The sequence below is a fragment of the Octopus bimaculoides genome, chromosome 3 (genome assembly GCF_001194135.2).
Source record: "Octopus bimaculoides isolate UCB-OBI-ISO-001 chromosome 3, ASM119413v2, whole genome shotgun sequence".
Lineage (NCBI taxonomy): Eukaryota > Metazoa > Mollusca > Cephalopoda > Octopoda > Octopodidae > Octopus > Octopus bimaculoides.
In genome coordinates, this window is record NC_068983.1 from 42,415,711 (window position 1) to 42,429,601 (window position 13,891).

Sequence of the window (13,891 nt, forward strand, 5' to 3'; positions counted from 1 at the left end):
TAAAACTGTGTATGTAGGTAATGATGATATTTACCTCTCTCTCTCCATATATATATATATATATATGCACACACATTCATTTTAGACCTTAGTGGTTTTGAAAGGGAACCTATGAACACGCCCACACACAATAAATAAATATATATATATATATATATATATATATATGTACATATATATAAACTGCAACAGGTGAACCGCGATACAGCAAGGGATTACTGTGTATGTAAGTATGTATATATATATTTTTCATATATATAATAAAATATATATACACAGAGTAAGCGAAAGAGAGAGAGAGAGAGAGAAAGAGAGAGATTCACTCATGCATGCTTTATTTTTTTTTTTCTGGTTTCCTCCCATAGACTTTGGCCATGCTGGGGCACTGCCTTGAAGTGCTTTAGTTGATCATATCGACCTCAGTACTTATTTCAGTCTTGTACATATTTTATTCATCTCTGTTTACTGAACCACTAAGTCATGGAACATAAAGGGAAGACAGCATAAATACGAGCACAGCCACACACCAACATCTATGCATGTGTTTGTACTAAAACCAGTTCAACACTGTCAAGGCTTCATTGCTTTATATGCTTAAATATAGGAAAGAGGTCCTTGTTCTTGTTTTTACTGCTATACTTGTCTTGTGAGAGAACTGTAAAAGGTCATGGAATTGGCAGGGAAGAAAGTAGAAAATTAAATTTAAGAGTAAAAAAACAAGAAAAAAAGAGCAAATAATAAATTTTTTGCAGAAGAAACCAGCTATCCAGCTTCTTGCCTTCTCTATGAGACACTGATATCTATTCCAAAAGTTCAATGATCAGAGATTACCCCTATGTCACAAGATGGGTATAATATGAAGAATTTACCGAAGTCTCCACAGCAGGATGAGACAGACAGAGTTATAAAGAATAACATTATATGAATGGTGATGTCAAAACAGACTGAAGATAATATTTTAGGAGTCTTTTTTTTTAGTATTTGTTTTATTTTTATTTTTGGCTGGAAGCTTGAAAGATTAAATATTGTTGCATTAATCATAAACATTTGCATTTTGGGTGTTATGATGCCAACTTTTACGTCTAACCAATAATTAAATCAAGTCCTTCTATAAAAGACTGCAGTGTACTTTCAAAGTAAAAGAGAACAACTAAGTCAGTTTCCAAAACATTTTCAAAAATGATTAACAAATTCAACAGAATCACTGTCTAAACAGTTTAGTGAGTGACTGCCAGTGGAATGAGTGGGGTATTCATGTGGTTATCAAGCCTGCTGGAAATAACAGCCAAATATCCCTCAAATCAGACTTTGAAGGACACGGAGAATAATGTAGTTTTGCATATTGCTAAAATGACAACAGGGTAGGATATCTTTTGTCATTTGTCTCCTCAGTCAGAGCTTGAGCAATAACAAATAATGAGGATAGGTTTATGGCGGAAAGAAGGCTTACAGAAATGGCTTGTATGACAGAAAAGAAGTTTATTGATATGCAAAACACAAGTGAAGACGCCTTGTCTCAAGACTAGCATGAGAAAAGGAAGGTTTATGATTGCGACTAGCTGAACAGGAAGAAAGCTTTTGTTTATGACTAATATGGCAAAAAAAACGCAAGCGTATTTCTATGACTAGCACAACAGAAGGAAGACATTGATATGATTAGCATCACCAGAATAAAGTTTATGATAGGCATGATTGAAGAAAAAAAAACGGAAAGAAGTATTATGTATGTGAGAAACATGATGAGCGAGACACTGGCATGACAGCAAAACGCCTTATTGAAATGATCAGTATGACAAAAGAAGAGTTACTTAATGACTAGAGTACTAGAAAGGGTTTGCTGACGTGTTTAACATGACAGAAAAAGGGCTTGTTAATATTGATTTCAATGTTATAGATTTAGAGGAAATGGTCAACGAAATCTAACAAGAAATATATTATTTGTCCCTATAATTTGTAATTGGCTGGATATGGTTAGTCTGCATCACTCCTTTAAGGAGCATAGGGGCCCTGTTTCCCCAGTTACTCTGGCATACATATTCCTCCTTAGATGGGACCCCTGTCCGTCCCAGGATTACTAATTTTTACCAGCTGAGCAGACTGGAGCAATGCGAAATGAAGTGTTTCGCTCAACAACACAATGCATCATCCGGTCCAGGAATCGAAACCACAATCTAATGATCATGAGTCCAACACCCTAACCACTAAGCCATGCACCTCCACTTGTAATTAGATAAAGTGAATTATAACATCTGTCTGGGGTTGGCATAACCATGGGGTTTAACAAGTTTGTTTTCTAACCATAGAGTTCTGGTTCAATTCCACTGTATGGCATTATGGGAAATGTCATTTACTCTAGCTTTGAATTGACCAATGCTCTGAGAAAGGAATTTGGAAGACAATAAGCATGAAGAAGCCCTTCTGTATATCCATGAACATCCATTTTTCTATGCTAGAATGGGTTAGAGGGTTATATGGAATTTGTCATAGCAGATTTTCAATAGCCAGATGCCTTTCCTGCCGCCAAATGTGTGTATGTGTGAGTTACATTTCATTCCTTTATGTCAAAGGTAACTTAGCTCTTCAATAAACAGAGATCAATAAATAAGAAGTGATATAAATGATCAGCTGAAATGCATGAAGTTGGTGTCACAGCACAGTGATATCCCAGTGACTGAAACCAGCTAAAAAAAATAAATAAATAAATAAATAAAAAATATGGCTATGACTTCTGTCTGAACCACTGTCTGCAGTGTAACTCATCTAATGTAAATATATGCTTCATGAATATCCAAACACTTATATTATTCTTTAAATGTTGTGCCTCATGAATATTAAGTAGGTATATTATTTTTCAATAACTAAGCATTATGAATATTAAGCAGTTATACTATTTTTTAAATATTGTATCTCATGAATATTTAACACATTCTTTAATGTTGTAACAAACATAAAGACAAAGCCACGAAGCTTTCATCTGTCCTCCTTAGTCTTAGTTTAGTTTTAATTAAATGACTAGTATAGGTGTCTGTGCTTACAATAACACCATCGTAACCAGCAGAGAAACTGTGAAGTGAATTAGTGGAAATTAAGTGGTAGGTCATCATCGTTTAACATCCACTTTCCATGCTAACATGGGATGGACGATTTGACTGAGGACTGGTGGACCAGGAGGTGACACCAGGCTCCAATCTGATTTGGTATGGTTCTCTACAGCTGGATGCCCTTCCTAACACCAACCACTCCGAGAGTGTAGTGGGTGCTTTTACGTGCCACTGGCACGAGGGCCAGTCAGGCGGGTACTGGCAACGGCCACACTCAAAATGGCGTATTTTACGTGCCACCTGCACAGGAGCCAGTCCATCGGCACTGACAACGATCTCGCTCGAATGTCTTTGCACGTGCCAGGAAGGCACGTTGGTAACGATCAACTTACTCTGAAATATTTCTACTGTTAGAGGTGAAGCTAATTTTTTAAGTATAGGAATAAATTGGTTTGTTATGAAGAAGAGAAGTTGAACATTTAGAGATCTCTTTGTTGGAGAGCTACCGTATTTATTTGTGCAGAAGTTACACTGTTTTAAGACTTCATTTCAAATAAAGAAAAAAAAAAAATGGGGTGTGACATACACAAGTATGCTTAGTTTTGATTGTAGTGAAGGCACTGTGTATAACAAAGTACTTCATCATTAACCCTTTAGCATTTGAACCAGCCAAATCCAACCCAAATGTTTTGCCTGTTTTATGTTCAAACCACCAAAATCTGACCTTTACACATAACCTACAACGTCATTTTAAAAATAAACAACCAGATCATTAAAATCTCAAAGCTATGAGATAATGCATGATTAAATCAAAACGATGTGAATAAATAAACATTGCATTTGACAGAGCAATCTGAATGCTAGAGGGTCATGGTGTGTTTTTAGACTTAGCATAACTGCCACTAGCAAACTAAGTTGTCTGCCTGCTGACTTCATATATCCCATCCCTCAGATGAGCAGTTTCTGCTAATTTTTCTGTTTCGTATGTTCCTACAGAACCCATTTTGACACATGGGTCTTCAATATCAATTTTCTATTGATTTGATCCAGAGTTATTCATACCATTTTCATCATCATTGCTATAACAATTACTTTTCCATGCTTGCATGTTATTATTATCATTTAACATCCATTTTCTATGCTGGCATGAGCTGGAAAGTTTCACAGGTGCTAGCAAGCCAGAGGGCTGGACCCGGTTCCAGATGTCTGTATTAGCATGGTTTCTACAGTTGGATGTCCCTCCTGATGCCAACCACTTAACAGAGTGTACCGGGAGCCTTTTATGTGGTACCATTTACATAGCAGTAGCATGTGTCAGATGAAATTTCTTGAAGTAGATTTCCTATAGCCAGATGTCCTTCCAGTTGCTAATCACTGATTTCCCCTTATGGCCAGACATGTTTTTGAGGAAGACTGGAAACGAACGACACCACTTGCATGGCTGTGATAACTATTTACATCTACCATGCAATGTCTACACCAATGAGATACAAATGAGCCAACAGTTTGCACCCAAAAGTACAATGTTTCGGAAAAGGCAATCTATTTATCTACCCACCTCCCCAAGCACCAGACTGGAAGCAATTATGAAGCTTGCATAGGTCAAATGGAGTTTATTGAGGCAAATAAATTTTCTACAGCCAGATGCCTTTCCTGTTGCCAACCCTCACCTGTTACCAAAGAAGGTAATATTTCCCCATTGCAAGTCATGCTTAATGGAACATTCGAAATAAACAACACTGCTTGTATGACAATGATACTCATTTAAAACTTTCATGTGATGTCAATACAAGGAAACAAACATAAACATTCTCAAACACACACATATATATACATTCTTATATATATATATATAGTTTACTGTTGAAGTCAGAGGTGCAATGGCCCAGTGGTTAGGGCAGCAGACTCGCAGTCGTAGGATCGTGGTTCCAATTCCCAAAACCAGGCGTTGTGAGTGTTTGAGCGAAAACACCTAAAGCTCCACAAGGCACCGGTAAAAGATGGTGGCGAACCCTGCTATACTCTTTCACCACAACTTTCTTCCTGTTTCTCTTGTACCTGTATTTCAAAGGTGCCAGCTATGTCACACTCTGTGTCATGCTGAATCTCCCCGAGAACTACGTTAAGGGTACACGTGTTTGTGGAGTGCTCAGCCACTTGCATGTTAATTTCACGAGCAGGCTGTTCTGTTGATCAACTGGAACCCTCGTCATCGCTGTAACTGACGGAGGGCCACAACAACAACTGTTAAAGTAGGAAGATCAACAAAGGAAGTACTCCATCATCATCATTGTTTAACGTCCGCTTTCCATGCTAGCATGGGTTGGACAATTTGACTGAGGACTGGCAAACCAGATGGCTGCACCAGGCTCCAATCTGATCTGGCAGAGTTTCTACAGCTAGATGCCCTTCCTAACGCCAACCACTCCAAGAGTATAGTGGGTACTTTTACGTGCCACCGGCACAAGGGCCAGTCAGGCAGTACTGGCAACGGCCAGGCTCAAATGGTGTTTTTTACATGCCACCTGTAGAGGAGCCAGTCCAGCGGCACTGGCAACGACCCTGCTCGAATGTTTTTTCACGTGCCAGTAAGGCAATGCTGGTAATGATCATGCTCAAATGGTGCTATTTACGTGCCACCGGCATGGAAGCCAGACAGTTGCTCTGGCAGCGATCACGCTCAGACGGTGCTGTTAGCACTCCACTGGCACAGGTGCCAGTCATCAAATTTGGTTCAATTTCACTTGCCCCAACAGGTCTTCGCAAGCAGAGTTTAGTGTCCAATGAAGGAAAGGTATCCAATAATATATATATATATATATATGTATGTATATGTATGCGCATTCATTTTCATCCACCAAATCCACTCACAAGGTTTTGGTCAGAAGAGACTTGTGCAAAATGCCACACAGTGAGACTGAATCCAAAACCATGTGTGTGGGTAGCAAACTTAAGCATGTAGCCATACCCGTGTCTATAGAAAGACTACCAAAACAAAAATAAGAATGTCATTTAATTGAAGAAAGAGATGATCACTCACCGATAATAGTTTGGTTTAAATGGACCAGCTTTATTTAACCCTAAGTACCTTGCTTGTTCATCAGTAAGTTCAGTCAGATGAGCATCAAATGTTGGCAAATGTAAACTGGCTACATATTCATCTAGAAATTGAGGGAGAAAAAACGAATTTAGTTCAGTTTTGTTAAGAGGTAAACAAATAAAAAAAAAATGATAATTGCTAAAAATACAAAATCAGAAAAAAACAAACAAACATGCTCAATGATGACAGAACAACCAAATGATTCCAAGTTCAGATCTACTGCATGGCACCATGAGCAAGTGTCTTCTACCATAGCCATGAACCAACCAAAGTCTTGCGAGTGGATTTAGTAGAGGGAAACTTTTCTACTCTCGGCACAAGGCCTGAAATTTTGGGGGAGGGGGCCAGTCGATTAAATCAACTCCAGTACACAACTGGTACTTAACTTATCGACCCTAAAAGGATGAAAGGCAAAGTCGACCTTGGCGGAATTTGAACTCAGAATGTAAAGACAGACGAAAAACTGCTAAGCATTTCACCCAGTGTGCTAACGTTTCTGCTAGCTCACCGCTTTGCAATAAGTAGATGGAAATTGAAAGAAGCCTGTTGCATATATGTGTGTGTATGTGTTTATCCCCTCCAATGCCACCACCACTTAACTCATGTTGGTGCATTTACGCCCCTGTAACTTGGCAATTTGGCAAAAGCGACCACAAGAATAAGTATCAGGCTTCGAAAGTTCCAGCATGGCCGCAGTCTGATGACTCAAAAACATAAAAGATGTTCAAATAAGTCTGTTGAGGAAACGGTTCTACAACAGTTTCTGAACTAAAAGTGTTAATTTCAACATGCTGCTGTTAAAAGCTGATGCGTAATAATCCATTTAAGGCCACCACTGCCACCACCATTCATTGTCAGTTACAAGCATCATCATGACCAATATCTCCACCACTATTATCATCAACATCATCACAACAACCATCATATATCTGTTTTATTTATAAAAATTATCACCCTCTAAATCAAAGTAACTTTTTATTGTTTTTATTTTTCTGTTTTGTATGTCAGACTAACAAAATAGTAATGTCACTTGGCCTCCAGCCATTTTACATAACATTTCACACACAGTGTGTATGTGTGTATATATATAGAGAGAGAGCAATTTGTTAATGGTTATTAACAAAAAGGTTACTATACTTTTCATGGACAGTGACAGTAATCGGATGTTTATAAGGTTTTTCTGTGTATGTGCACAAACATTAACATTTTAATATCCCCCAATTGAAGAACTTCATGTTTACAAATGAAAAGATAAAGAGAGCATGATGAAATTAAATTACTTTCAACACTGAATATCTTATTTATTACTGTACTGGAATGAAAAAGATATATTTGCCATGGCTCGCATGGCATTTATTTGGAAAATAATAACAATCATCATTGTTTAACACCCGTTTTCAATGCTGGCATGGGTTCGACGGTTGACTGAGGTCTGGACAGCCAGCGGCTGCACCTGGTTCTAATCTGATCTGGCAATGTTTCTACAGCTGGATGCTCTTCCTAACACCAATCACTCCAAGAGTGAGGTGGGTGCTTTTTACGTGCCACTGGCATCGGTCATGTTTGGATAGTGCTTTTTATGTGCCACCAGTACATGAACCAGTCAGGGGACACTGGCATTGGCCATGTTCAGATGGTGCTTTTTATGTGCCACCAGCACAGGGGCCAGTCAGGTAGGCTTGGCATCGATCATGTTTGGATGGTGCTTTTTACGTGCCACCGACACAGGAGCCAGTCAGAGGGTACTGGCATCAGCCACGTTTGGATGGTGTTTTTTTACATGCAATGTGCATGGGAACCAGTCAGGTGGTACTGGCATCAACCACATTCAGGTATCCTTTCTATTATAGACACAAAGCCAGCCATTTCGAGGGGTGGGGCAGTCGATTACATCAACCCTGAAATGATGAAAGGCAAAGTCAACCTCGGTGGAATTGAACTCAGAATGTAAAGACTGATGAAATTCCACTAAGCATTTTGTCCAATGTGCTAACAATTATGCCAGCTTGCCTCCTTAAACAATAATGATTTCAAATTTTGGCACAAGTTCCAGTAACAGCAAGGAAATTAACCATGTGATGGACTGGCATACCAGCCAGGGGTGGAGAGAATGTTGCAATCCCAGTCATTTATATAACACAAAAGTCAAGCTAAACTCTGGCTTCCTGAGTTTTGAGGCTCATGACTGACCTGAGTCAGAAGAAGTGCAGGACTCATGGCTCTATTTAGGGCCTCCAACATTGATGGAAGGAAGAAGGTTATCCCGAGACTAAAGATCCCACAATAGAATGAACCCGCTAAAGGAACTCAAGGACCAGTTGACAGTGTTAAACTAAGTGATGGATTAAGTCTAAATTTAAACACTGAGAAATAAAAAAAAAAAGGTAGAGGAGAGGCAACATATATAAGGTTTGCGTGTGTGTGGTGGTGGTGGGGACTCAAGACCAAATCTAAAAATAAATTGAAATAGAGATAAAAAGGTAAATTGAAAATACTGACCCATTTTCTTTGGCAGGAGGTAGACATCATCTTTGTACCGACCAGAAGGAGCATTGTAGAGCTCTATTAAAGCAAGTGCCTGTAAAAAAGAACATGAAACAAATGAGGAACTGAAGAATACTGTGAAGAAGGCTGAACCAATCTTTACGAATACAAATAAGTGTATTTAACATGTTTTGCAAGCATATTCTTTTCTGCTCTAAGCTCAAGGCCCAAAATTTTTGGAGAGTGGTGAGGCCAGCCGATTAGATTGACCCCAGTACAGAAACTGGTACTTAATTTATTGACCCCAAGAGGATGAAAAGCAAAGTCGACCTCGGCGGAATTTGAACTCAGAACATAAAGACAGATGAAATACTGCTAAGCATTTTGCCTGGCGTGCTAACATTTCTGCCAGCTCGTCTTACTATATGCTTGTTTTGCAAGCATATTCTTAACAGGGCTGGACATGCGTGGATGCAATCTCACTTTAGTTGCCAATATTTTAGCTTAAGAAATTAGCTATCTAGAATTGGCTTGAAGCTATCATAATTACCTGTAAGACTCAAGACAAAGGCATACAACGGAATGGCTGTGATATGATGAAGAAAAAAGCGATGATATACTAACCTGTGTTGAGGCAGTTATAGACACCACAAATGATGGCACACTTGAGCAGCTTAAGTTAACCAATCGACCCTGAAAATAAAGACAGAATATTTAATTAAATATCTGGGGAGAAGATATTGTAGGCAGTCTCTTATCACTTTGGTACTGTGCATGTGCATGTATATAGCACTGTTTCTTTGTCAATAAGATCAGAAGAAAAAGTCAAATTCAGTGAGAGGTAAATACCATTTAATACAGGAATTGTATGTGAGCTACTTCAAGTTTCATGCTTGGATACAGCAGTAATAGGATGGACTTATATTTGAACCTGAATGATTACTGGATCCTGCACAATATGCTACACAAGTCCATCTGATTACTGTGCAATTTATGCATGGGACTTGAAATAGCTACAGTAGAAGACACTAACCAAAGTGCTGTGAAGTGGGATTGAATCCAAGACTTCATGGTTGGGAAGCAAGCTTATCAACCACAGAGCCAAACCTGTGCCTAATTGTCAAAAGAACAAATCTAAATTGGGAAATAGCATTGAACACTTAAGATAAGGTTTAACCCCTTAGCATTTAAACCAGCTATATCAGACTCTCATATTCTACCTGTTTTATGTTCAAACTGGCCAGATATGACCTCTTACACCTACCCTACAATGTCATTCTAAAAATGAATTATCATAAATCTTAAAGCTACAAGACAATGCACAATTAATTGTTTTTTTATATGTGAATAAAAACGTATTACATTTGACAAAGTAATCTGAACACTAAGGGGTTAATATTGCTAAAGACACAATTATTCATATTTGGTAAATGGTCTCAGTTCCAGATGCACACTGACAGAATTTCGTTTCCATACAAGCATGGATTAGCTGAATAAATTAGAGAGGCAGTGTTTTACAATAAGAAACTTTCCTTGTCACTAACTCTCATTTTTTAACCCATTCATGCCGATCGTCTGTTTAAACTGATCCTTAATTTACAAGGGCATAAAACAAATACTTGATACAAATTGGGATTTATGTATGAAACATTCTTAATGCGTATGCAGTCTGTATCAAACAGATTTCAATGAAATTTTTTTCAGTTATTATTTAGGTCAAAATAATAATATCTGAATTTTCAGGCAATTTCATTTACTAGAAAAATTTCGGCAGGAATGGGTTAAGTAAGGCATATTTTATTACACACATTTTCAAAGGTCTGAAGTCAGCAGCAACCTCACTGACCATAGTTCAGTGATTTTTAGGGGAAATGCAAATACAGAACACACACACACAATCAGGTTTCTCTCAGTTTCCATCTCCCAAATCCATCCCACATGGCTTCAGTCAGTATAATCACTTAGGGACATTTCGATAGAAGCAAATTGAAGAAGAATGTTCAATGCTCAATAAACACACAGGAAGCTATACTTTAATGAATTAAAAATGTAGTCCATTAGCTTTTTTTTTTTTTTAAAGAACCATTTAATGTATTTCAAAATAGCAGAATTTAAGTAGACTGGCCTTTATTCCATCAAAACTTACACTCAGTATGGCACAATGCCACTTGGCATCAATAACCGGTCAATTCTACAGTCCTTAAAGAACTCTGCTGGCAGAACACCAAATCAATAATTTACATAATTTTATATAATCCTTCTACATCAAAACACAACTTATTGTATTTTTTTTTTTCAGATTAAGATTTAAAGAACACCACCAATGAAAAAACACAAATTTATTATTTACAACAAGATTTATTTTATTTTGCATGTAAAGAAAACCCCCTACAAAATCCTGTTTCTATGCCAGTTTACCACACCATAGTGTTCTGGGAAAGCTCCCTACATGATGCCAAGTGATAAAGGACACTGAATGTTCCAGACTAGGCGAGACAAATCACTCCAAAGAGAGTAAGAATGATAGATATTGGTATTTTGCTATTTAACACCTCAAAATGGAGTGAATTGCCAGTCTGGGACATAGATACAATTGGTGTGAAGTCTATTGTCACAACAGATTCAACAAATAGACTTCACACTATTTGCATATATGTCCCAAACTGGCAATTCATTCTATTTCCAGGTGTCAAGCAAATGGTACCAAAGGGCTACAACATAGTAGTGCTAATTACTGAGTAAGTAGAACATGAGACTTAAATTTCCAGGTGCAAGCTCTATATTGGACAAATATATATATTTCCAGCAATGGTTCTGATGAAGGTATCATTAGTTTTCTTCGGTCCTACAATTTACCTCAATTGATCAATAGACCAACTGAGTAAACTTATCTATAATGACTACTGGAAACAGCTGTAAGCCAAATTTGCTATAACAAAGGAATTATATGTAATGACCATTATTTTAACTTGTCTATTATATATATATATATATATATATATATATATATGTATGTATATATATCAGAGGCGACTCCAGGTTATCAGTGTCACTCAGGCTCATCACAGACTCCGCATAAGACACATACCTGCATGAAGAATTTCATGTCTTTCTGCTTTATTTCTAGCCCCAAATGGCCTATTTTGTTTTTTAATATCTAACACTATGTCTTTCTCCATTTCTAAGATAATGGTAAGAATTAAGCAACTCTGCAAAACACAACTAATCTTTACACACAGACACACAGAATAACAACAATCAAATAACAACAGCAGAATGCACAACAAACATCAGTGATCTGACTCTTGCCTGTACTCTTGACAAGAGATGCCAGTTAGTTTTTTACACGTACCAGGTTCATTTGTATTAGCCTGAGTTGCTAAATAATTTTTTCATTCCATTGAGAATATTGTAGAACGGAAAGTTTCCATTGACTGGAATTTAAATCCTAATCTCTATAGAAATTTATTGTTTCCAGAAAACATTGAATTTGAATTACTTTTAATTTTTATGATTATACATAACTCGGGCTGTAATTTCTGAGCCTGAGTGAGGCGTGTGTGAACGATGTCGAGAGAACATCTACTACAAACAATATTTTTTGACAACTGCCAGATGCTGAATGATAATAAATGAACTGCGACCAGGCTTAATAAAAGGAGCCCCAGTTATTAGCTGAAATTACATACCTGAAGTCAGTACTGGTAGAAATTAAATCAGCTTGCAAATACACGTTCACTTTATTAAATTTATAACCGGTCTAAGCCCGATAAGCCTGAGTGCCGGAGTCACCACTGATATATATATAAACTCATAATCCTTCTAATGTCAACTTTTCCATGCTCACTTGTTTCCAAGTGAAGGAAAAATTTCCCTGCAACCAAACTTTTTTTTTTTTTGCAGAATATTGAATGAAAACGATGCTGTTCACAGTCTCTATGACATTGACAATCATTTACAACTATCATGTGATATCAAGACAAGACACAAACATTCATACACACATACCTATATATATATATATATATATGTACATACATACACAATGAACTTCTTTCAGTTTCTATCTACCAAATCCACTTTCCCAAAGTGCCAAGTAGTGGAAATGAACATGAAGCCATGTAGTTCAGAAGCAACCTTCTCAATAACACAATCATGCCTGCATGTAAATTTTTATATATATATACACACACGCACACATATATATATATATATAAATTTACACTGTGTCATTGATGTCATCATGACTTGTTTGGACTCTGTGTGGAAAATTTTTCTTGTATTCCTTACAGCAGTTTCTCAATGCCTTCATCCAGTACTTTCCTGTTGCACTTGGTTCCATGTATAAATCCTGTCGTCTTTGATTCTTCTTTTGTCATTCTCTCTCAGGTGGTCTTCAGATGAGCCGACTTCTTTTCCTCTCTGGATTCCAATTCAAGGAATGCCTCACCAAGTATTCCCTTGATCTTCTCAACATATAGTCCACCCATCTTCACTTGTGTCTTTCTATCTGCTGGCGGATGGATTTCTGCTTGACTTTCTTTCCAGAAGTGTTTGAGTCACAAAATTTCTGGATAGCAAATGCTTAATGTTTCCAACGTAACTGTTTGGAGCTTTCTGAGGATATTCGTGGATTAAAAGGAAATAATTTCATTAATCCTAGCTTCCATGTTTAAAAATTCAGAACAAGAAAAACAAAAAAAACTGTACAGTTTTGTTTTTTTTAAAAGATGAACATTTTCTCCTTTGATGACTGGAATTACTTTAAGACTTATTTCTGAGCAGCTTATCAATGAACAAGGAGAGAATACACCATTTAGTGCTTATCTTATATAAGGAACCATCAACGTTTAAATTGCCATTTCCCTGCCAAGGGATGAGTGATTTAAATTATAAAACAGGTTTCTGAAAAGCGTTATGGCAGTCAGTTACAACCTCAAAACTACAAGAAGATGCAGAAGGATAAACTGAGAGATGCTTGAGTAAAAAAGACAACATAATTGAATAAAACTAGAGAAAATAATTCTCTTAAGATTTGATAATGGACAATTAATAGTGTATAGGTGCAGGCATGGCTGTGTGGTTTAGAAGCTTGCTTTGCAACCACATGGTTTTGGGTTCAGTTCCATTGCGTGGCATCTAGAGCAAGTGTTGTTCTATAAGAGCTTCTGACTGACCAATACTATGGGAGTCAATTTCATGGACAGAAATTGTGTGAAAGACTGTCATATATATATATATATATATATATATATATATATATATA

General features: G+C 37.2%; 1 protein-coding gene across 10 annotated transcripts in view; it reads right to left on the reverse strand.

The window, feature by feature from the left end:
• LOC106869993 (adenosylhomocysteinase-like 1) overlaps nt 1-13,891 on the reverse strand; it is a 420,486-nt gene that overhangs the window by 5,504 nt on the left and 401,091 nt on the right. For all 10 annotated transcript variants that reach the window (XM_014915943.2, XM_014915942.2, XM_014915946.2 and 7 more), the window contains 3 exons: nt 9,250-9,318; nt 8,641-8,719; nt 6,082-6,202 (listed from right to left, as the gene is read on the reverse strand). In XM_014915943.2, the coding sequence (XP_014771429.1) occupies nt 6,082-6,202; nt 8,641-8,719; nt 9,250-9,318 (269 nt within the window). The remainder of the gene's footprint in view (nt 1-6,081; nt 6,203-8,640; nt 8,720-9,249; nt 9,319-13,891) is intronic.